The sequence below is a fragment of the Mesoplodon mirus genome (genome assembly GCF_964341445.2).
Source record: "Mesoplodon mirus genome assembly, chromosome: 9".
In the NCBI taxonomy this organism is placed as follows: Eukaryota; Metazoa; Chordata; class Mammalia; order Artiodactyla; family Ziphiidae; genus Mesoplodon; species Mesoplodon mirus.
In genome coordinates, this window is record NC_138985.1 from 40764498 (window position 1) to 40790626 (window position 26129).

The 26129-nt window shown below is 41.1% G+C and overlaps 1 protein-coding gene across 3 annotated transcripts in view; it reads left to right on the top strand.

Moving 5' to 3' along the window:
• The window catches only part of RAPGEF5 (Rap guanine nucleotide exchange factor 5), a gene marked incomplete at its 5' end in the record, with an annotated part of 217138 nt that overhangs the window by 37437 nt on the left and 153572 nt on the right, over positions 1-26129 (top strand). For all 3 annotated transcript variants that reach the window (XM_082633000.1, XM_082633002.1, XM_082633001.1), the window contains 4 exons: positions 571-677; positions 5580-5701; positions 7147-7315; positions 21157-21223. In XM_082633000.1, coding sequence (XP_082489126.1) covers positions 571-677; positions 5580-5701; positions 7147-7315; positions 21157-21223 — 465 coding nt within the window. The remainder of the gene's footprint in view (positions 1-570; positions 678-5579; positions 5702-7146; positions 7316-21156; positions 21224-26129) is intronic.

The window sequence follows — 26129 nt, forward strand, 5'->3', positions numbered from 1 at the left end:
AAAAAGGAGGTAGTTTATAAAGTGGGACATAGACCTCTCCAGATCTAAGGAATACCCTGCTTCATCCTCCAAGAATCAGAGATGCATATGGGCAAATCAGAAGATTAAAAAAAGAAGCTATATGAAATTTTTATCTGCTAGATGGAATTGTGAAGTAGATGAAACCAGGATGCTTGGCATTAACTATAAACTCTGCAGTTGAGTGAAGCTTAAAAGCAAAGCACACAGCAGCCTGCTATTAAATTGTGTCATGGTGTGAGATGCTTGCTAGATAGGAAAAAATTATTTTCCCAGCTTCCAAGACATTTAAAAGTATGCATTTATCAATATGGCAGAGTTCATATATAAATATTCTTCAATTTGCTGTATTGGTACAAATACTGTATTTAAAAAAACAGGTATTTTGCCCTGGAAACTGTGTAAAAGGAAATTATTTATAGTTAAAGCAGTTAAGTGTTTTAAGCTTAGGGACTTGGCCGTAACTTTTTCTACATAGTATGTCATTGGCAGCTCACAAATTGTCACATCGTTGTTCTGAATTCTCAGTGAGTCTTTGTCTTTTCTGTGTAGATTTATGGAGAGAATTCTTCTTGTGCAGGAAGAGCACTGAGGAATATTATCATCGTTCAGGCGGCTGACCTGATAAAGGACAGGGTGAACCTCAAGGGATTTTACAGGTAACACAGTTTCCTAACACCTTGTCAGAAATTCTCCTTGAGAAAAAACGCCAAAAACATGTTAAAGTCATAACCCTGATCACAGAGAGATGGGCAATTATCAGTAGTAGGAGGGTTGGTTTGTTTGAAGTGTCTATTTGGGATACTGGTGGTGTGGTGACTTTTCTCTTAATTAAACTTAGCTGAGTGTTTCACAGTTGGACTCCTAGTCTGAAGATAGGGAGATTACAACTGGAAGATTGCAATACCATAAAGAATAGAGAGAGGGCTTCCCTGGTGCCGCAGTGGTTGAGAGTCCGCCTGCCGATGCAGGGGACACGGGTTCGTGCCCCAGTCCGAGAAGATCCCACATGCTGCGGAGCAGCTGGGCCCGTGAGCCATGGCCGCTGAGCCTGCACGTCCGGAGCCTGTGCTCTGCAATGGGAGAGGCCACAACAGTGAGAGGCCCGCGTACCGAAAAAAAAAAAAAAAAAAAAAAAGAATAGGGAGAGTACTCAGAATAAATGATAACAAAAAAACTAGGAAAGAGTCCCAGAATAAAGACATTTCTTTAAGTTAACTAAATGTAGCTTTATCACAAACTCATTACAGTCATTTTCTTCTTTTCCATTTGCCACAGATGGGAAAAATTCCATCATGGCCTGGCTTTTGGGGATAGTGGTTCCCAACCTATTTGAGTAAGACGACCCCCCATCCTTTTTTTTTGAGGCATAGTTTACATACAATAAAATGCACACATCTTAAGGGTACAGCTTGATGAATTTTTAATCATTACACACACTTATGTAACTACTATCCACATCAAGCTCTGGGGAGTTTTCACACCCTAGATAATTTCTTCGTGTCCCTTCCCTGTCAGCAACTATCTCATGCCAACAACTTCTTTCTGATAAAAAAAATTTGGCAAAATCGGTAATCTTGGCACCATTGACCAACTGTGTAGTGGAGATGAGAGGACTATAATGAATTAACGCTTTAAAATCCCATGTTTAATTAATCACATTAGTATTTCTGTAGGTTTTGACACATTCGGCATAGGTTAGATATGATTTATTCTGTTGACAAACAATGCTTTTGTGTATATGGAATTGTGAACCTCTTGAGAAAGCTCAAAGGTCACTGCCACACCCTCCTATAAAGAATTCACTGCCCGGGGTCTGAAAAACCACTGGTTTAGAGCCTAGGCCAAGCAGACGCAACAGGCTGGAAGACGGGCTGTGGTGATTGTTGGATTACTTCACGTAGAGCTCCCCCCGCCTTTTTAAAAAATAGATGGTGGTATCAACTTTAGACAAGTCTAATTTTTTTCCCCTTTTTTAAAAAAACTGACACTGCATGTATAGGCATCCCTCAGAGATACTGCAGGTTTGGTTCCAGACCACTGCAGTAAAGCAGGTAGCACAATAAAGTGAGTCACATGAATTATTTTGTTTCCCAGTGCATGCAACAGTTATGTTTACACTCTAGTCTATTAAGTGTGCAATAGCATTATCTAAAAACAATATACATACCTTAACTTGGAAAATATTCCTAAAAATTGCTAACCGTTATCTGAACCTTCAGCAAGTCATCATCTTTTCTGTTGGTGGAGGGTTTGAAATATTGTGATAAGTACCAAAAATGAGATGCAGAGACATAAAGTGAGCAAATGCCGTTGGAAAAATTGGCACCGATAGACTTGCTAAATGCAGGGTTGCCACAAACCTTGAATGTGTAAACATAATATCTGTAAAGTACAGTAAATGAAAGTGCAATAAAATGAGGTCTGCCTGTGTAAGTCTTCGGGTCTAGTTGTCAGCAGGCTCATAGGATTCATTTCAGTTCCCACATGAGGCTGTATGTAGGATCTGTCCTTGTTCTCAGTTTTGTTTCTGATTGGATATAGATTGAAAAAGAATTGGGGGATGTACATTAATCAGGTTCATGGAAAAGAACCATCCATCCAAGTAAGAACATACCTAGGGTTTAGTGGGAGTAGAATGTGGAGAGAGCATGAGTTGTCCTATTTCAGATTCCAGATGATCAGGCCAGAACCTCCTTTCTTTTATAGTCTAAGGACTGATGAATGCTCTGGGTTTAAAGACAAAGTGCTAATATGATTGCCTAGGCTGGGTCATTTTCATTTGTCTGGTAGTAAATTGAGCAAAGTGTTCTCCATGTACCCTATGAGAAGTACTTTCACAACTTTGAAATGTTTTCCATTTGTTTGGTACTATAGGAAAAATCATACTAGTTTTTTGAGGCTTCATGTAAGTGTGTAAACACCACTGCCCCACTGACATTTGAGATGAGGGTTCTCTCTGCACTACTATGAATTGATTACTAAAAATGTAACCGGAGACAGAAGGAGGCCAAGAGAAATCGAATTTTCAACTTCAGAGACTAGTAAAATTAATGTTTTGTTATGGCAGTCACATTGGCCTTGGAGCCAGTCACCTCCATATCACAATGCTCCTGTTAAGTATCGCAACGCTAGTTAGATCTGCATGTACTCGGAACAGTTGCTGGATTCAGTACAAGACTGAAAATACACGGGGTGTAAGAACTGCCGTGGGTGTTCCCATTCCTCCCTTCCAGGCATCTCTAATTTCTCCACTGCTCTCCCCTCGGTCCTGGAGGTTTAGGTATTTAAAATGGGTTGTGGCTGACCTGGTGTGCAAGTCAAGGGGGTGTGAGTTAACGGCAGCAGCAGCTTACCTCATTTTGTTTGCTTTGGTGGTGTTAGTGTCCATCCTTACCCCAGTGATGTTTTGCCTCGTGCAGATGGATTGTTGAAAGCGATTCGAAACATAACTTGTTAAATTGGAGATGGGGGTAGAAAGAGATCGTGTGCCCCCGAAACAGTAGCTTGCTCTGAGCGCGGGAGGCTGATTATTCAGTAATAACTACACATGACAGCAGTCATGGCAGGACCGTGTTTTAGCATATCCGCTCAGCCCTGCACCTCCCCAGGACAGAGCCCTTCCCAATGAGAAGGTGGGGCTGGGTCACCGGCATCACCTGGCAGCCAGTTAGAAATGAGGGCTCGGAGGCTGCACCCAGCCACACTGCGTCACAATCTGCACGTCAACAAGATGCCCCAGGCGACTCCTACTAAACACAAATTTGGGAAGCCCTGGTCTGAGGCACGTCTTCCTCATCAACTGTGAAGAAACAAGCCAACGCATCTGTCGAGTCACCATTTACAATTTGACAGTTTAGTTTGTTTAGTAAATGTTTTGCTGTATCCTGCCGTGTTCCAGGTGGTGTCAGACACAGAGCAGGCTGAGGAGCTGTATGTATTGTTCTGAGAATAAGGATTAAGACGATAAAAGTGCTTTACAAGCCCAAAGATGCGGGCTAGTTGACAGAGGTGTTGAGGAATTAACACTTTGAGCCTTTAATATGAAAGGTGTCCTGTAGAAGTTAAATTTGTCGGTTTGGTCTAATTGCCTGTTTTGTTGCAATCTGTTTCTTGTTTTGTTTCAAAAAACATCCATTTATTTGACTGTTAATCTTTCTTATGTCTTAATGCCAACCTGCAACTGGAATTGTACAGTTGGTACAATCTGGAATTGCCTTAATGGCCTAAGAGTATCTTTCAAATATTTACTCCCAAAAAAGTGATACTTTATCTAAAGTAGAATATTTGTTCAGATATCTGAGCAGAAATGTTTACGACCTTATTTTTCCATCACTCAAGAAAATGTAGCATCTCATGGCATTTCTTCATACTGTTGGTTACTGTGTGATTTCTAGGTATTTATAACTATGCCAATCACAAAAAATAGACAATATTTTTCTGTTTTAGGAATACAAATAAATGTTGACATCTTTTGGTCCTTAAATACCAAATATAGGAGAAAGATAGCCTTTTACATGATACATCTCTTTAAAAAAATTTTGGGTGACCTTTTTTTTCCATACGGAAGAGTAGGTTTCAATGAAATTTCTGCAAATTAAAAAAACTTATTTCAGAAAGTTTTCTTTGTTTGGTTTTTCATCTGAAGCTGATAAAGATGGGAAAGTAGGCATGAAAGTACCGCTTGTGATGCCCAAATTGGGGCATTCTTTGAATACAGCTATGTATTTTAAGGATTACAGAGAGTATTTCTTGCATGTGGTTAGTGGAATCCATCATCCAGGTTTATGGGTTTATGATCTACGCTGCTTGGCAGATTGCTTAGATTATGTTAAAAAGATGAACAGTCAAATGTATTGTTCTTTGAGACAAATATTAAGATGTACTCTCTGTTTAAAGATCAGAAAACAAAACTTCATACTACTCACTGTGGTATAGCCTTGTCTAACCCTGGAATTATTTTGTTCTCAAAGAGATGAGATAAAAATGTGTAATTGCTTGAACCAAAGCTGATCACCACCAACTCGAGGTACTTGTCTTACCAAGGCAGAAGCATTGTCTTCACGTAAAGGGCTGCTAAATTTATTCCTTCATTTATTCTAATGTATATATTCAGAGACTTTACCGTGGGCCTGGACTGTTCTGATGTTGGCGATTAATCGTACATTACGTACACATAGTCCGTGTTCTCCTGAAAATTGTTCTCAAGGGAGATATTATTCATTTGGAAAGATGTATAATTGCTAAATGTTACATCCACATAGTCCCTGTTCTCCTGAAAATTATTCTCAAGGGAGGAAAACAGATACTATTCATTTGGAGAGATGTATAATTGCTAAATGTTAGGTGATGCGAAGAAGCAGCATAAGAGGATATGATTCTAAGCTTCTGTAAGGCAAGCGATATTTGAACTGAAACCTGAAAGATGGATAAGAGGTCCGTGTCATTTATTCTTGAGTTGCTTGTTTAAAAGCACATGAAAGTGACGGTATTAAATTTCATTTTTTTTGGCAAATGGGTGGCAACCATGTCTCACTGGGAATGGCTTTGCTTTTGTCCAGGAGAAGCTGCGTTGGGTCGGAACTGGTTGACTGGCTTCTAGAACACTGTCCTTTGGTCCAATGCAGATCTATGGCCATAGGGGTCTGGCAGCTCCTACTGGATATGGGAATTATGTCATCAGGTTAGTGTTACATGTTTTGAAGGCACAGAATCATTATGTTGTTAAGCTACTTGACCGAAATGTGTTTGATTTCCTAGATGATATTATAATCTAGATGGAAATTGTGTTTGCTGGTAAATATTTGCATTCTCTTATAAATGAATGTGACAGTTCATCTTTTGTTACTTCTCACACCTTTTGTAAAAATAATTAGGTACTTGTTGTTTCATTAACTACTACCTGTAAGAGTCTTTCCCTTAACCCCCTCTCTTCTCTACTGAGAATAATGCACACAATTTTTTAAAAAAATCAGTGACATCTTTAGTTGCTCTAAATGTGTGATTTGTCTTGCTGTACTTAGAATAATCATCAGAAACTGACTTTATGAGTAGCATGTGTATGCCATTTTAATTGTGTAAGTAGTCATAAACGATCTATGAAAATAAGCTGTTTAAACAGAACAGAAAATTGATGTTAACTAGAAGCTAAAATAGATGGTGGGTATCTCTTTTCTTTGTTGAGCCAGGGAATGGAAGACTTAGAAGTCAAGCAGTTTGGATTCTTTATTTATCTCTGTCACTCAGGTGCTGGTTTGTCACTGGGAAGCCCTTTTTTTCTATAGATGATAAATATTGAGGGTCAGAGAACATAGTAAGTTTCAGAAAGGCACACCCCAGGTCCAACTGTGGAAAAGTGGTACAGATGGGGATGTGGGTGTCATCTTAGTCGGTCACACCTAGCACCTGATGCTCTTTTTTAGAAAAACAGTTAACTGCCTTTGAGGAATATAATTATCAGCTTGCTTGTGAGGTTCAGGTTTCTGCTTAGCAAAACATTTTGTGTTAATATTTTTTGGAAAAGTCTCCACGTCTTGATTTCTTTTAAAATAGGGTTTCCCAACCTTGGTAGTGTTGACATTTTGTGCTAGATAATTCTTAGTTAATGGGGTGGGGGGGCGCTGTCTCATACATTATAGGATGTTTAGTAGCATCCCTTTCTTCCACCCACCAGATGCCAGTAGCACCCCCTAGTTGTGGCAACGCAGAATGTCACCCGACATTGCTAAATGCCCTCAGTGCTGGTTGAGAGCCACTGATCTAAATCTTGCCATAGTGTTGTATTTGTGTACCACCACAGTAATTAAATGTACTGCTTTGGGACGCTAAAAAAAAAAAAAAAAAGTTTCTTCTACTGCCTTTGAATTGCTGTTGATTTCACCTGTCCCTGAAGTAGAACAGTTGTAAAATACATGTGAGTGTGCTGGCCAGAGCTTCAAGTAATAAAAATAGGGTGGTCAGTAAGTCCTTTTTAATTCAATGGGACTGTGAACATGAATGGACTTCATTATCGTCCTATCCCTGACTTCTCTCTAATAATTAGTAGGCCTTTCAATTTATTATTCAGTTTATGGCTCTCTAAATGATGTACTTTACAAAACTGATCCACGCCTTTTTTGTTTCCAACAGTGGACCAGCATTTATGCTTTCAAGATACCTATGTTTTCTACCAGTTTTCGTCTGATGAGTGTAGCTACTTGTACTGTGAATTTGAAAGAGAAGAGTCGTGGCAAAATGGTGTCAAACTTTTACTGCAGCTTGTGCCTCTCATTCCCACTAGAGCTGGCATCTGTGAACTGTAAGTAGATGCTGTTTTGTTCCATTGTAAAATTATTCTCACTTAGAGAGCCATCCCTGTGTCTGGGGACTGTGCTCTGCTTTTTAGATCATCTCCTTTAAGAAGTAATTGTTTTATTCCCATTTCTCAGATGCAGGTTCAGAAAGGTAAAATGCTGAAAATTCAGTCCAGTTAATAAATGACTGAACTAGTATTCAAACTCCAGAAATCCATGCCTCGCCGGCTGCACCACGCTGCTTCTCATTTAATCATTGCTATATGAGTCGATGATATAAGTTGGGAATAAACATGATTTAGCTTAAGCTGGAATAAAATAATAACTGACATCTTATCCTCTCTCCAAGCCGTGACTTTCCTAAGAAAGAGCTCAACAGACATTTCTGAAAATAATCTAGAAGCAACATTTGGCAAATTAAAACACATGAATCATTATCACATGAAGATGCTGAGTCACTATATGATTAAAATGAATTAAAGTTAATTCCTTAGACGGGGTGTGGGAACAGGACTTGAGTCATGATGGGATGATTCTGACATGCCTTTGTTTATCCACAGCATTAGTGACAAGCTTATTTCAGTATAATGAGTTGCAGATTAAACATTTCAGTTAGCAACTTTTATGTATTCAATTTTTAGAATACGTTGAGATGAGCAGGGCAAGTGGTGTCCTCATCTCATGGGTAAGAAAAATAGGTTCAGGGAGAAGCACCCACAACCATTAACAAAGATGAGTTACTCTTGTTAAAAAAAAAAGACAGTATGGAACAGTTATTACAGGCTTTTAGAAAAGAAATAAAATGACAGAATATTAATGAGACACTAATAGGTTGATGGTAGAGGATGCATTTTATGTCAGGAACTATGCTAAATGCTTTATATTCATTATTTCATCAGTTTCTACCATTTTAAAGTGAGGAAACTGAGGCATAGAGATCAGGTAACCTATCTGCGGTCACACAGGTGGTGTGTGGAGCATTGCGTGTCTGTCTGGTTGTAACACCCATGCTTTTAACAACTGCTAGAGTGTGTGCCCAAGAGTTACGGGGGTCGTTCTAGCTTCCCTTTGTGAGACGTTATAACCAGAAGCTATAAAAGTGTTAGCCTGACTCTGAAATGGTTATGAATTCCGTGCCACTGGCACCACCACTGTGTATAGAGGACCTTGCCATGGTAAAGCAAATATAATGCATCATTCGATTGTCTACGTACGGAAGATGTTTCTTAATGTAATGTGGTCTTAATGTAGGTCAGAAGTTTCCCAGGAAGAGTCAAGAAGCATTTCAGTAAATTTTAAAAAGCTTTCTAAGAAAGAGTGGAATGCTTTTTAAGCTAGAGGTGGCTGTGACTCTGTGGGACTGGCGCTCTCTGGCAGCTTTTCTTAACCATTTCCCATCCTGAAGTCGGAAGTGTGCGCAGTCCCAGGGGGTGTACCCAGACTAACGGGGTATGAGGGTGTCTGAAGTAAACTCACAAGCAGTCCTCGTGGTTTATCTCCTTTCTCTCCCACCGAGGAAGCAGTTTGGAATGACAGTGAGATGACCTTTTTACAGGGAATCCCTGAGTCTACTGTAGGTTCTAAAGATGAAGCTATTTTAAAAATTTGCTTCCTAATATTCCAGATTACTTGCAGTCTTTTGTCACACTGATCACTGTATACAGTGTCATGCCTCTGGGGTTGATAATCACTATAGCGTGTCTTATCAGCGCGTTCTTTTTCTCTTGGTGTGAACTTGTCCATCTGGGGGTGGTAATTCCTCTGGGAAAATTGGCATTGGGGAGCTATAGACCTGTTCATCCCATATTATGAGTACAAACTATAAAAAGATAAAATTACTGAACCCACTGCAAGTCTCTTTTGGAGCAGAAATATATGTGTGTGTGTGTGTGTGTGCGTGCGTGTGTGTGTGTGTGTATTTGTTTATTTATTTACTCTAATCTAGAGTTATAAGCAAACTTCTAAGCTCTGATATAATGTTTTGGGCCATATTTTTGAAAGCTAAAGTTTAGGTTATCCAGACTTGGAGTAAACTGTGGTCAGAGAAAAGATGTCTAGGGACACTGTCCTCTGCCAGTTGGGTTGTCACAGCCCTTGCTAAGGTTCAACACATACGATCCCATCAAAACTTCTGCTCTAATCTGGTCATCTCCATTCATTCTAGCCCACACCCGTTTATTCCCTCATGGCCTTGTGAAGTTCTGCTCTTGCCTTGTCAACTTCTACCCACCCCTCAAGGGGGAGTCCAAGTCCTACCTTGACCACAGAACTTCCGTGATACGTGCAGTCTATGAACAGCCCTAACTTTTAGTAACCTCCTGCTCTTGCTGTTTGTTTCAATTTTTTTTTCCACTCTTCTATGTCATTCTTAGTCCTACGGTATTCATTCCACTGTATTATCCATTCATTTTTACCTATTCTACCAAAAGGCCCTCTAAAATCCTCTTGACTCATTAACTTACATTGTCCGTTCACAAGCTGAAAACCCGGTCCTGTGGTTCTTTTAATAACCTTTTTGATATTTGAAGGCCATGAAGTCTGCCTTTGCAGTTCTACATTGGGGTCGTTCTAATTTGCTGTCTTCTCTCTAAATCCCTTTAAAATTATGTGAGGAAACTACTCCATGTCTCTATGTAAACACCGTTCTGTAAAGATTCATTTTTAAAAAGAAAAAAGAAACAGATTTTTTTCCCATTTAAAATAAAATGTTTAAAGCAGGAAGGGAAATGGAGCTAATGCAGGTTTCTAGGCTAATGTGAAGAAACAAAATTCCTATGCTATACAAAATAACTTTTCTATCCAAACTGAATAGATAATTTGAAAAAAGTGAGTGCATTGGTTGTCAAGGGTACTGTCTCTGGGGGAAGAAAGAACAATCGTGGTATCTTACTCAAACTGAAAGGCAAATCAAATCATCCAGAATGTCCTTTTTCCTAACTCTTTTTTATTGGGGTGGGGCAGTTAGGAACGCTGAAGTAACATTGTAGGGAAAGGCAGCCTAATAATTCCTCCAGGACGAGTAAGACACGCTTCTGTCTAACGCTGACTTTGAGAATTTAGGCTGTGCGGGAGCTTGGCTATTTTAATTCAAGTACCTGTATTACAGCCCTCCCGGCTTGCCCCCGGGGTGGGAGTGGTGGTGCTCTGAATAACTGAGTCTGTGAACCTTGATACATAAAACTATATTGTACCAATTACAGGGCAGTTAACACTTATGCTGCTGTTAAAAGAGTCATAGAAGATTGCTAAAATTTAACTTACGCTGCAATCAGGCAGGGAAAGAAAAAGGTAACTTCTTCATTTTTCTCTAAGCGTTGTGTTGTCCGCATGAGCCTCTGTCCTGCTGGACAGCCAGAAAGAAGGAGAAGAGAAGCCCCATAATTTTAGCCTAATCCAGTAAAGGACTCTAATAGGGACATTTAAAAGGTCTCCTTGTTAGCTGTTGAGCATATTTTGGTAAAAAGGTTCAGTCTTTCTGCACCCTCTCCTTGCTCCTCAGCAAGACAGCCCCTGGGGATATGGTGAGTGGTGTGGGCCCTTGACCCTAGCAGACCAGCCTTGCCTGTCAGGTTGGCCCTTTCCCATCTGCACTGATCTTGCCTAGTGACCCCTGAAGTGTGACTGGGGTGCGCTGTTACTGTGGAGCCTGGTGTCAGTTGGGTCTGTGTCTCTCGGCTTGATCAGTGCCCGGTGGTCCTGGCTGATGCGTCCTCCTGGAATGTCAGCATCAGCTGACATTCTGATGCTCCTGAGGTCTGGCTGCGGCTTCCACAGACGTCCCATTCAATCACCTGAGCTCTGCTGAAACAGCTCCCTCTCATTGCATCCCACCCTGACCTTCCCTGACTCTAACCTGTGTGTTAAACACACACACACACACACACACAAACACAAAACACACAAAAACAAAAACCCCACACCTGTTTGTTGTTACTGTTAATGAGCAGAGTACTTAATTGGATGGTGTGGCTCACCTTCCGTTCCTCACTAACCAACTCTAGGAAAAGCTCAGCCCAGAGGATTAAGATGAATTTGTTAACATTCATGACTCCCCACTCTAGGTAGAGAAGCAGAAGGGCACTTGAGGTAGATGGTACAGTGTGTAGGGCAGGAAGTTAGGAAGATGGGTGGTGTGTTGAGAGGGTACAAGGCAGCTTGATGTGGCTGGAGCAGTGGGTCACAACCAGCCGGGTGGCGAGGCTCAGATTGATTGCAGGGGTCTGCAATCTCTATAGGGGAGCTAAACATTGTCTTTGTATTGAATAGAAAGAATGATTTAACTGTATATAGATGCTGCCGAAATAAGTAAATTACAGTTTATTTGAATTCACGGTAGTTTTTGTCATATAATTGCTCAATGGATACGGAGTTTATGGGTCTGTGATCTATTTCTATGTTAAAGGGGTCCCCCACTTAAAAATGGGGAACAAATGGCTTGGTCACTTGGCCTAAGCTGCCCTGGCAGTGACAGTAATACAAAAAATAGCAGTAATAGTTAAACTTATATGTACTTACCACATGCAAAGCACTACTCTGAGCATTTTACATGTGACTCATTTAATGCCCACAGCAGTAGTTTGGAGTTGTGACGCGGAAACTGAGGCAAGACAGCTTGTGTAACTTGCCAAAAGGGCAGGCCTCTGTGCTTGGTGGCAGGCAGCAACATGAATTGAAGGCAGAAGGTAAACTTGGAAGTGATCTTCATGGCACTGGTTCTCAACCATGATACTTTAAAAAATAAACAGGTATAACCTGAGATCTACTGAATCAGGATTGGAGTAGAGAGATGAAACATGGATATCAGTACTTTTTGTAAAGTTCTAAATGTGAGGCTAACACATACCAAGGTTGAAATCTACTGTTCTATAAAGTTAGCCTTACAGAAAACTCCGTTAAGTGATAGGAAAGTTAATAGATAGAAAGTTAATTAAATCAAAGTCTCAAAATACTACATAAAGAAGCCAGATTAATTTTTTCAGAACATAAAGGTTTTATTGCGCATGGTACCTATTGCCACTTGGCTGACACTTCTGAAATTCTGTAAATTTAGCTTCATAAGCATTTATATCTGGAAGGGATTTCCTAGATAACTGAATTTGCTCCTCTTAATTTTCAGGTAAGGAAAAGGGTCTACTCTCTACTGAGTAACTTACTTAACAGCATTTACTGACGATCAGGTTTGTGTAAAGTGCTGTGCTTAGCCCTGTAACAGATGTGACCATATGTAAGTCATGTAAGGCCTTTTATGAGGCCAGCTGTATTATGACAAAGTTCAGAAAAAGAAAATGAATGTAAACACAAAAGTCTTATCAAATATTACTGAATTGGATCTGGCCATGTATAAAAATGATAATACATCATAAAATGATATTTATCCCAGAAATACAAGGATGATTCAACATCTAAAAATCAGTCAATGTAATTCAACAGATTCAGTCCAAAAAAGAAAAACTATATGAGAAACTCCATAGATGCAGAAAAAATCATTTGAAAAAAATTCAACATCCATTCATGATATAAATTCTCAGAAAAGTAGGACTATAAGGGAATTTCTTCAATCTGATAAAACCTTACATAAAACTTACAGTTTACATCATACTTACTAGCAAAATACTGAATGTTTTTCCACTAAGATTGGGAACAAGGCTAATACATTGCCTCTTATCACTTCTTTTCAATACTAGCCAGTGCAAGTGAGGCAAGAAAAAAGAAGAAAGTGTATGCAGATTAGAAGGAAAAAAATAAAGCCATCTCTCTTTGCAGATGACATAATTATATACATAGAAAATCCCAAGGAATCTACAAAAAACCTACTAGGCCTGATAAGTGAGTTTAGCAAGATCACAGGCTACAAGGTCAATATAAAAAAATGTATTTCCCTGTACTGGCACAAAAAGCATTATAAAATACTTAGGTATAAATCCAAGAAAATGTGCAAAAGTTGTATGTCAGACACTTCATAAGCCTGATTTAAAAAATCAAATTGAAGTAAGTAGAGGATCTATCCATGTTCATGGATTGGAAGATTCAGTATTGCTAAGATGTTAATTCTCCCCATATTGACGTGTCTTTTCAGTGGCAGTCATCTCCTGATCTGTTGGCCTTACCACCCATGCATAATAATAAAACCTATGTCTGGAAACATTAACCTTTAAACAGGGAGTGTCCTGGAGCTCAGTCAGGCATCTTTTTCTCTTCTCACTCTGGATGTACCCTCACCCAGTCATGTATTTAATATCAGCTCCACAGTGCTGACTCCCCAAATTCAGGTTCCTGCCTTCTCTTAGGACCTTATATACAAGAGTAGGGCCACCACCAACTACCCTGTCACTTCTGCTCCCTTTATTCCCCTTATCCTGCCTACCTTGTCCTTTTCTACCTGACATGTATAAGCAACATGAGAAATCCATTGGCATCCTTAATTTCTGAAATGGTGCTAGATTAACAGCCTCTAACTGGGGAGATCAACTTCAAGTTTGTCATTCCTGTGTCCCAAACCTACCCTTTGTATTCCTCACTCTTCCTAATTAGGTTCTCATTTTATGAATCTTGGAGAGGAGGAAAGACTGGATGAGTAAACAAACATTTTTTGAGTATTTCTCAAAAAACTTTTCATGATGGAACTTGGCATAAGTTTTGTATTAGAATCATAGGTGAAGAAAATTTTCATTTATCACTTTAAATTGTTTGTATAAAAAATGCTGTGAAACCAGCTTGTCTTAGTCTTTGTTATTACTCATCACCCCCTCTCCCAAGGAAACACTAAGTCCTCCAAAATTTCCATTGTTTACAGACCAGACTTATTCCAGGTGTGGGAAGAGACAGCTTATCTTTATGAGAGTACATCAATTTAGGAACAGTACAGGAATTTTAACAACAATTGAACTTTTAGGCATGCTTGTGCCAGCATTCGAAATGTAGCCGTTTAGTTAAATATTAAACATTAGTTCTCAAATCTTCAATATAAAATGTGAAAGAGATACTAGTAATAACTAACTTTATTCAATTTTAGATGAATGTGTCACTGTTTACCCTGGACCTTAATAATGTCACATTCACAATTTACTACTGTTTGGTAAATTTCCTCTATAAGCATAACTGATAGCCTGATGCTGTGAAAAATTATCTTCTCTTGAGAAGGTTGAACAGGTGTTTGTACTCATGATGTCAATGATCTCAAAAAAATCTGACTCTCATTCTTCTCCCATCCCACTTTTTCTTTTTGTAATAGGAATTTGCTTTGTTAAGCAAAATAGATCTGTCCGGTTATAGATATTATGGGAAGATACAGGTGGGACAGTACTTGAGTGTCACATATGACACCTTCTTATCCTCTTGGGGTCAGTAGGTGTTGGTTTCAGTAGAGATTGACTCTGGGTCCCTTGAGGAACATTCTCTTTTGTGGCAATGATTTCTTAGGGAAAAAATTTTTAAAAATCTGGCCCAGGAAATAGTTCTGAAAGAGAAAGTCCCTAATACTTCTCCTTGCCTGACATTCAGCAAGTGTGGAATGGGCTCTGGGTTGTCCAAGAAGAACGTGGATTCTGGCATTGTCAGCTGACTTATCATCATTTCTTCCCAGCATGGTGGAGGAAGAGTCCCTCCTTCTGCTCCAGACTCATTCTTCTGCCTGGGCTATGGGTCCTACCCCTCCTTGGACACTCCCCATGCCTGCTTTCTCAGTTCCTCACTCTCTGTTGGCTGTTCTCCTTTCTCAAACAAATGGTTCTCTCAATCGTAAGAGGACGAAACCAAACCTACCTTTGATTTTATATCTTCTTCTAGGTACTTCTCCTTCCATCATGTTCACTTTACAGCCAAAGTTCATGGCCTTCAGCATAAAACCAAAACTCTTTGGCAGCAATAGACAGGCCCTGACTGTTCTGTCCTTGGCTTTATCTCTTGCCGTTCCCCACTTCCCTGTGCTGGTCATCCTGCTGAGTTCCCGGGCCACTCCTTTTCCGTCAGAACCTCACCTTGGATATTACTTCTCCCAAGATGCCCCTGAACCACAGATCAGGCTAAGCAATTCTCACTTGTGCTGGCAGAGTATCTTAAAGATGGATTTTGCTAAGCCCACTAAGTATTATGTGCTTTTTTTTTTCGTATATGTGTGTGCTGTGCATCTCCTATTTGTCGTGGGATCATGTTTGAAAAATTCCTGTAGAGTTTGTCTTGGTTCTGGTTCATTCCATGCCCTAGAAGGTCACCAGCCTTTAGCAGGGGTAGTCTGAGGTTCATGCTAAAAATTGTGTTTTCCTCAGGTCCCTCCAGACCAAGCAGGGTGGGGCAGGGCAGCGTCAGCCTGGCTCAGGGTGGGAGGCGGTGGACAGGCCTGCCCCAAATTCCCCAGGGACATCCTCTTCCTGATTTGGAGACATGCATGCTCCCCACCTTCATGAAGTCTCAGTCTAGAATATCTCTGTTTAAGGCGAAGGTTGATGTATAGGGTGTATGTAGGAAACACTCAGAAACAAATGACAGCCCCAGGGATGGCAGTAATAGCAACTTACATGAAAACTGATTGTTCGTGTCCTCTCTCATGTGCAACATGCCTGGGCCTGGGATCGTGCTGGCTCACGTGTGCCTGGAAGGTCATGTGTGACACCTCACCTGGCTTAGCACATGCCAGTTATGCATGGTCTACACCTCTTGAGCCACTAGACTCCAAATGTTTGTCTATTTTATGGCTGTTGGATGCATTTAACACATTTTCCTGCAGGAACCATGTTATGTGTGGAGGGGTAGCTCTTGGCAACTCAGTGAATATGCCATTCAATATTGAGACGTAGATGTAGATAGATAGAACTTGTGCATTTTTAAAGTTACATCAATATACAAATGCAAAATATTATCTAGATAATATTTCTGTAAGAAATGCTTCCAGCTTTCCATCCTGAAATCCCAGGAAACCTCTTCCACTGTTGAAAAGGAAGTAGGATTTTCCAATTACAAGATGATATTAGCTGCTTTTGAATCTTGAGGCACAAATATTTTGGTCAAAACCTGATTAAGGAGTGTGGGTTCTATCTGTCATATAGAAGATTTATGGTAAGCTTTATTCTGAAAAACGTCACTGGAATAATCTCAAACTCATTACATAATTCTCATGAAGGAATTTTTGCTAAGAGAATTTTGGGAACCCCTGCAGGAATACCAGGTAAACCCAAGTTTCTAGAAATTACTGGACCTGACTGGTATAAAATGAATTCAACCGCCCAGATAATGGCTCTTGTGTGCTACGTCCGAAGGCTCTTTATTGGAAATCAACCCCACGTGACTGTTTAACCCTCTCAGAGCTGAGAGTTTGTGTTGGGAGACCTTTTGCGGTGGGGAATTTCCTGCTTCTTTTCTGATGCAGTATGAATTATGTAAATGATTGTCAAACAGTTGGCCAGGTTGGAAACTGTCACTAAGACTGTACTAATTATTTCTTAGGGGAAGATGAGGGAGTGAGGGTGACCATTGGTTGCTGTTATTTTATTTAAGATATTTTCAAAGTTACCAGCTCTTTAGAGTTTGATATAAGGAAGTCATTCATGTTGGATTTTAGAGACAAGGAGGTCACTGAGAGGAGGGACTGCTGCAGGGAGCTGGGAGGATGATGGAAGAGCTGAGGGAAATAGCTCGAGTATAAGCAGGGTCCTTCAGTTGAACTGACTGCAGAGAACAAGCTAATGTCTTGTGGTGTGGTCGTCCGGGGATGGTGGCTGATAGCAGAGCATTCCCTGAAGTTTAAGGTCCTCAGTTAATTTATTCAATGAAGATTTATTGAATGCTTCCTATGGCCTGTGTTATGTTCTAAGTGTTGGGGATGGAACCAGGAACAAAACGGACAGAAACCTCTACTCCCATGGAGCCTATAGTCTAGGAGGGGAGAGGACAGGCAATTTCATAAACAAACAGATTTATGTTAGTTAATGGTGGAAAACTTTATGCAGATAAATAAAGTAGGAAATGAGCGATAGAGATACGGGTCAGGAAAGACCTCTTCGAGAGGTCGACAGAGACGTGAAGGATGTGAGGGAAGAAGCAGTGTGCAATGTGAGGGCAGTGTTCTAGGATAAGGGGACCATCAGGGCAAGACCCAAGACAGAAGCATTAAGGCAAAGCAAGAGTGACCGGAATGGAGTAGAGAAGTGAGAGATGTCAGCCACTGTAAGGGCTTTGGCTTTGTACTGAGAAAGATAGGGAGTCAGTTGAGGATTTTGAGCAGGGGTGGGGGGGCATGATCTAACTCACATGTGAACAAGACCACTCTGGCTCCTGGGTTGAGGTAAGAGATCCTGTGGCTGGAGCAATAGCGGTTGTAGTAGAGGTGGTGAGAAATAGTCAAAAGGGAGATATCCCTTGAAGGCAGCGCTGATAGGATTTGGGGATGGATACAGCGTAGACTGTAAGGTGGGGGGCGGGCTGTTGGGCTCAAGGATTACTTCCAACTGGAAGGATGGAGTTGCCTGTAGTTAAGCGGGGGAAGCCTGTAGGGAGGGCAGGGGTTTGTTTTGGTTTTGGTGGGGGTTGAGTAGCATGATAACGTGTCCTGTTTGATGGTTAGAGGGACAAGGGCAGAGGACCAGAGGCTTTTGCCATTCCTGTGTCCTCACAACGGCACCCTTAGATGTTGCAGACCTCGTGCACTTACAAAGACTAGGCATCAGGATTCGACACACTAGGATTCACAGCACTAGGATCCGGCATTTGCCTTGGAGGGTGACGGGGTCAGGCTTGGGCTGTTGGCAAGCAGAGACCTTGAGAAGCAGCCGTGAGAATTCACAAAGGGGACACCCGTTATGCCAGAGCTTCCTGCTGGCACAAACCCTCAAGGATGGGTCTTCCTTCCTGGGGCCACTTCCTTTTTTCTTCTCTTTCTTATGTCAACTTGTCACTGCCATTGGCGGCTGAGCCCAGCCAGGGTTTCTCTGTCCCCTTCTCTAACCAGAGTCTCTCTTCGTCTCTTCTTCACTGAGCAGCACAGCCCCCTTTGGTAACAATGGGGCAAATATTGTGCCCCATTGGGGGCACAATATTTAATAATGGGGCAAGTACAGTCCTCCCTTGGTATCCGTGGGGGATTGGTTCCAGGGCCCCCATGGATACCAAAATCCACGGATGCTCGAGTCACTTATGTAAAATGGTGTACTACGTATTACAGCTGATCCTTTCCTTTATTCTCCCTTGCCCCATCTGTTTCATTACCTGTTTTGATCTGACATGTGAGGACTTTGTCTTCATTGAGTTGCACTGATGTGTATTTATATCATAAAATAATCAGAATTTATCTCATTTTGTAAAAATACATTTACTGGGGAAAGAGAGTCTGGTACTTCTGGGCCTTTGGGCATTAAGCCGGGGAGGGGCCCCAGCGGTGAGGAAGGAAGGGGAGTCGGGGAGCATCACCCTTCTCTCTTCCTTCCCCCCTTTCAGGCCCTCCCACTGCTTGCCTGTCGCCCTCGATCCTGCTCCCACGTCCCTTCTCTACGCCAGGTGCCGTGCAGGTACCTGCTGGTGCAGGGCAAACCTGGGACTCCCTAGCGGAAAGGAAGAGTCTTTCTGAATTCTCGAGCAGGCCGTGGGAGAATCCCTGAAGGTGTGAGTCTGGAGAAAAGCAGGACCAGATCTGGGTTTTAGAAGGAGAATCCCGGCATCTCTAGGAGATGGGGTACAGGAGGAGAGGCAGAGACAAGTTGGTTAGAAGGTGGTTAAAGTACGTTGTGGAGGTGAGGGCCTGTCAGCACGGCTTGTGGAAGCGGGGGAGTGCCGGAGGCGGGGAAGGGCCGCAGGGTGACAGAAAGCCGAGCGGTGACGGGCGCTGGCAGACCTGGTGAGGGCAGGAGGCAAGAGGATGTCAGTGGAAGTTACGTTGAGTTTGAGGAGCCTGTGAGATTCCCATGTGGGTGAAGGCGTTCTGGAATGGCCACTTAGAGCCACACTGAAGTTAGATGGAAGCACAGGGTGAGCTCAGGGAAGATTCAGGGGCTAGAGAAGGACTTGGGAGTTCTGGATATACATTACGGTGATTGAGGGGATAAAAATGGGACACGGGCTGTGGGACAGCTCTCGGGAGAGCATCACTCTGTCTGTCTTACACGTATTTCCTTTAGAAACGTTTCTGCCAAGGCATGTGTTGTGCTGGAAGCGTGACGAAAGATAGTTTTGCTTGCACAGAGACAAATTATTTGTCACTGAGCTAGCAACAGCCTGGCCGTTACTCAGCAAATAACCACGATCAGTGACATACACAAGAGCTTCCCTTGGAGTTTTGAGTTCCTTTCAGCAGTTTGTTGAAAACACATTCATGACAGAATCTGTGCTAATGCAAAATACGTCATGCACGTTAACTCAGCCTTCAGGTGCTGCTGGGGGCTGAGAGGCATGAGCGGCCACAACCAGCTTGCGCTTCAACACAGACACAGACGGGACGTTGAAGCCCTTGTTTGGTGCTCTTGTGTCTAATGCTCTTGGCTCCTAATTTCCTCTCATATCTGTTTGTCACCTCAGCATAATCTTATAAACCTAGTTGGGTGGCTTATGTTATAAAGGGTTGCAAATCTCTTCTCAGTGTAACTTCGTGTGTATGGAAACCTTGTGAATAGATCATTTTAATAATAAGGCTCATCGTTTGAAATGTTCATTATCAAGGTCATGTTTCAGATGCTTTGCTGCACTAGGAATGAAATTATTTGACAACATGCCCACTGTTTCATATCTGGAACATGCAATTCTTGTACAGGCGGTAGTTTGTAATTCATTGCTCTGACTTGAAGGGTGGGATTTTTTTTTTCCTTTGAAAGAGTTTAATAACATTTACAGAAACAGGAAGCCAGTGCCAGAATTGATATGACTGGCTTTTCTTTTCTTAAAGAGCATCTTCCTAGCTGTCTTAGGAGCCAGGAGAAGCCCTCCTGCCCCGCGAGGCTCACGCTCCAGCTGGCCCACTACAGTTCCCGAGACTGAAATCAATCACTGGACTGCCAGTGCCATACCGCCGCTCTGCAAGGCAATTACCACCAATCCCCCCCAAGTCCACAGGTGTTGAAAGGAATTGCTTGTGGAAATAGATCTGGGAGACAATTACATATATTCACTTGGCATTAGTCAATGTTTTTTTCCTTTGACCAAGTCAGGAAAAAAAAATGTAGTTTTATAAGGTTTGTCTGAAGTAGATAATTTTTTATGTTAGCATGTACATTTGTGTGAAAAAATTTTCACGAATTACATTAGAAAGATGATTTTTCTAAACACACTGATCTTATACTGTGTATTATGTTGTATGTCTCCTTAGTTATTTAACACATGGATAATTTTCTTCTCAACTGGGCTGTGGTCTCGTAAAAAAGACCAAAGTGCTTCTGCTATTGTATTGAATGTAATTTTTTATCACAGTATTAGGCTTATGATAGACCACTTCATAATAAATCTGTTTGGGCTGAAACTCAGATGTAGTGGAAAATTCACGTTTCATATTTTTGGAATCTGGATTTCATTTAGACTGAGCGGGAATGTCAGTACTTTACGTTATATTCGCCATCCACTTGTGCTTTGTGAATGCCCGTGTTTGTAAATCTGGTGTGTCAGGATTATTCTGTGGTATCATTTAGAGAGCAGTACGCAGCCCTCAGGATTTAACTGATGTATGGGAAAGACGTTCTTGCTAATTGATTTCGAAGGAACAGTTGGGCTGCAACAGAGCTGTGTTCCTGTGGCATTATGGTCACCATGTTACTCGCATGGGCACTTTCAAATGTATTAAGCAATAATGCTATTATTTACCATGTATTCTCCATCACTTGGTGAATAAATTTGAAAAACCAAAGCTGAAGAGTAATTTATTCTTTGTTTTTCAAAGATCTCATCAGAAAATTGAAGACTCAGAAGAGAGCAGCGATGAAATTCTTTGTCGTCTAACGTCTGCGGTAAGGCCATGTGATTTCCCTGCCCAGGGGTTTAGAAACAATGAGGGGTCTTTGAAGGGCGGCAGTCTGGGTAGTGGTGTAGAGAGACACTTGCCCTATGGCTGCTCATCACTGTGGGAGGCCCAAGTCAAGGCAAAAGGGGTCAATGGCGTTAACTTGTTCTACTCTGATGCAGCCTCTCCTGCAAGATCATAGATGCTCTTGGTGGAAAGTTCCTGGAACCTTAGTGGAGGATTTTTTTTTTTTAATACAATATGACTTAAACTAGGGAAAGTTGTGACCTGCTGCACAAAGGAGAAAAGACTGTATGTTTCATTAGGGAAAAAATGATCACCTCAACCAACAAAAGATCAAGTCCTCAGTTTTTAAATGTAGTAGATTGCAACATTTTCATTATGTCTTTTAAAGCCATTAATTAGAGTCAGTAATTGACTTGTTGGTTGAAGGAAAGCTTATCCCCTTCTTCCTAGAAAAAGCTGGCCATGGTCTCTAATCACGGAGCTCCGGTTTTTGACAGGCTCTAGCAATCCTATCTCACAAAATCTTTATCCATTGGCTGGGCTTTCTGGAAACTTTTCTAGCCTTACCAAAGATTCTTGAATTCTTCTTTAACTGCATTCTTTAAGTGGTGCTTGCTGAAAGTCATGCTGGCTTGGGTTATATATGTGGAATGAAACTGATCTTACACAGTTCGTGCACCGAGTCTTGGCATCTGGGCACAGCTTGAAAGTTAAAAGTTGTCTTTCCTACTCTTCTGGAATGTAGCTTAGAAAAGTAACTTTTGGCTAAATACAGTGCTCAGTGGTATAAAACTTCACATGAAATGAAATCTTGACAGCGTGTTATGAAAAAATATTTAACATGACCTTTGCAGTTTAAAATAGTGACCAAAGAGGAGTGCCTATTATGTGCAAAATTGTTAACAGCCATCTGTTTAAAAAAAACACTCACTACAGACCAAATACTATGTTAAACATTGTGTGTGTGTGTGTACATACATACATACACACACACGTTACACTTCACAACAACCCTGTGAAATAAGTGGCGTTATCTCTGTTTTACAGACATGAAAGCTTCTATAGGTTAAGTAACTTGCCCAAAGTCACCCATCTAGAAAGGAACAAAGCCAGGATCTAAACTTAGAATTTTCTGCTTCCTAATCATGTTCTCTTAGCTACTACACCTCATTTTTTGATAACGTAGTACAGTTATTAGGTAAGTTTCAGAAGCAGCAGACAGGTAAGATGTGGTTCCTACAGCTATACCAGAAAGATAGGCACATTAAAAAGTTAACCTATAAAACAGCTGGCAATTGAGCATCAAAAATCATGGTGTATAGATAGTAAGTCCAAGAACCGTAGCTGAGAGCTTAATTGAAGAGACGGGGCTTGAACCATCATTGAAGGCAATCAGGATGTGAACAGGTGACAAAGGATGTGTACTCTAGCTGTAGGATTTATTGTGTACAGGCAGAGGAATGGGAAAGTACAGTGGGAAAATAGTAGACCCATCTGGTTACAGAGGAAGCACCTAATAGAGAAGAGTGAAAGACTTTTTGAACAACAGATTAACATGATGAAGCAGACATTTAAGAAACAAGAAGATGAGTTGGAGATGGGGAGACTGGTTGAGAGGCTGATGAAAACCTGTTATAGTTTCTGGAGGTTTTGGGGGGAACCAAAAGAAAAATGAGTTCAAAAAGGAGCATAAAGAAGTTTTTAAAAATCAGTAGGACAGGTACATGTAGAGGAGGAGTCAGATAACCGAAGTTCTGAACTTGAATGGAAAAGTGATGATACTCTTAGGAAGCTGAGTAAAATGCGTGGAAGGAGAGATGACGTAATTTTGGACACACTGAGTTTGAGGACATAAGGATGTAAAAATATTCGGGAAACACCTGGAGACGCGAATCTGGACCTCAGAAAGGTCAGGGCTAGAGTTATGGGAACCAGTCCAGGTTGTCGATTGAAGAGCGTAGTGGAAGATGGAGTCTTGGTCAGCACCCATGATAAGAGGGCAGTGGGGAGATGAGAGGACAGTGAGAGGTGGAAATACTGAATGGTTTATACCATGAAAGTTAAATTGAAGAAAGCCTCTAAAAACGAGGGTGGACAGCAAAGTGTTGGCTATGTATTTGGTTGAGGTAATCTTGCTAGAAAAAATCTCCAAGCTAAAAGACTGAGATAAGGTGCTAGAGCGGGAATGAGAATAAAGGATAGAGGAGAAAAATTCACGTCTTAATTGATGACTGATCGGCCTGGAATAGTGAAACCGTCTTTGAACTGAGAACGTGGACCTTGATTCTTAGTTCTTCCAACACTATGACCTTGGCCAAATTGAGTGCTGGACTAGACAATATCTAAGTTCTAAAATTCCTCTGTTCAGGGCTTCCTGGGTGGCGCAGTGGTTGAGAGTCTGCCTGCGGATGCAGGGGACGTGGGCTCGTGCCCCGGTCCGGGAAGATCCCACATGCCGCGGAGTGGCTGGGTCTGTGAGCCATGGCCGCTGAGCCTGCGCGTCTGGAGCCTGTGCTCCGCAACGGGAGAGGCCACAGCAGTGAGAGGCCCGCGTACTGCAAAATAAATAAATAAATAAATAAAATTCCTCTGTTCCTTGTATAAGCATTTATGAAGGGACTGTTGTCTTCACCTCTTCACAATGTAGTTATTCCTGTTGGCTTTGGTATGAAAACTCTGTTACCTAGCTGTTAACACCATGTAGTAAGGGAGATGTTGGCATACATCAGTCAAGTAACAGTTGTCATCTAGCATGACCCTTAAATGCATTAAAGGAAAGCAAAAGTGACGTCTGTAATGCAGACTTGTTAAAGTGCTCTTCAAAAGCTTTGTGTAATCGGGGCACTGGAAAGGGGGCAGCAGTTTCCCACAGTAGAGTTTACTGTGCTGCCCTGTATATTCACCTCTTTTTACTCAAACTTCAGGGTTTTGTATGTTGCTATCTTTTTTTTTTTTTTTTTTTGCGGTACGTGGGCCTCTCACTGTTGTGGCCTCTCCCGTTGCGGAGCACAGGCTCCAGACGCGCAGGCTCAGCGGCCATGGCTCACGGGCCTAGCTGCTCTGCGGCATGTGGGATCCCCCCAGACTGGGGCACGAACCCGTGTCCCCTGCATCGGCAGGCAGACTCTCAACCATTGCACCACCAGGGAAGCCCTGTATATTGCTATCTTTAAAAAAAAAAAATCCTCATTTTAAAATAGTTTATTTCTTAGTCTCAGGTTAATCAAGAGAAAGGTCCTGTCATCTAAAAAAATAATGCCTAAAATTCTACCCTGGAAGAAAACACTAGTGAGTTTTCATATTAAAGGAACATGAGAAGACAATGTGTATAGAAATAAAAACGCCTTGATAATTCAGTCAGATTTACAGCTGTTAAATGTACACAAACATGGACAATCAAAATGTTCCAGCTATGTTTCTGGTGAATTTCAGGAAAGAGCCACCCTCCCAAGCACCTGACATCCGAAAACCTAAAGAAGAAAATTTTGTAAGAAGTTTTCAGCTTAAGGAAAAAGGACATGGCTATAATAGACTCCTTCCATTATGTACAGTCTACAGAAACACTCTGGGCATTATTATCTGAAAATCGTCTGGCTTTCCCTGCAGTACCTGTGGTTTCTGCCTTAACGTCTTAGCTTCCTTTATAATATCTTCTGACCTTACACATTTTGTTAACTTGAAAATCTTCTCTTCTTCATTTCCTATGAGTCTCTGTTAGTCTGATAAAGCTGGCAGACCAAGAAGGGCCCTTGGATGACATAGTCTCCCAGTTCCTATCCTTGAAGTTCTGAGCATTATTTTATTTTATTTTTAAACATGAATTCTCCCAGTGTATATGCCAAAAGGAGTGTTCAGAATTGATGACATAGATTTTATATACTTGTTTTACAATCCAGGATAAACTAGACATAGGGAAGAATTTATAGTGAATGAAATATTGCTTTCAAAGTCATAGTTCTTAGGATGTAAATTTAGGAAATAAGCTAAACTTTGAGGCATTTTAAAGAACTGAGAAGTACTTGGGCATCATCCAAAGACAGGAAGTGGAAATATGGACATCCTTAAATAGGAGATAAAAACTGATTCTGGACTTCTAGCTCATGCTTCCTTAAAATCAACATCCTAAACAAACCATTTTGGGCTGTTTCTGTTACCTCGGGCTAAATCTTCTTGATGGAAATTGTAGAGATAAGAAAACACAAACATCTGAGTGAAATTCATGATTTTCATCCACACGGTCAAACCGCTGAGGTGATGTGAGTTAGGCTAAGTTGTGAATTAATACATATTAATTGATATTATATACTATTAATATTAATTATATCAATATTAATATATTATATACAATACATTAATAATTAATATTTATATTAATTAATTATATTAATATTAATAACCATTAATATTAATACTAATAAATACATATTAGATGCTTATTTGATGCCATGGTTATATGAGTGGCGTTTATAAAAGGACAGGGGTAGGGCATGTGGCGTGGTCCTCTGTGCTCCTTGGTCCAGCGAAGTCAGCCATCACTTGGATGGTAGAAGAGAACAGTGTTGAGTGTCTACAATAAACGTGACCTGGTGAAGAGTTTGTGGCCATATCTTGAGAGATGAATTCAAATGACAAATCAAGTATACAGAAGTTAGGAAGAGAGGTCAGTGTGGATGAGAACAGAATCTAATACTCGGGAACCATTTAACTAGACGCTCTTACACCCTCATATTCCTTCTCAAAGCTGATGTAGTTGATAATTTTCAGCAGTTTAGATTTCTCTGTTGGTACGTTTCTGCTCTATCCTGTTGCTCCTTTTCTTCAGCTCCCCAAACTTTAATGTAGAACCTCTACGTTTGATGCTCTTAGTGGTATTTTCCAAATTCCTT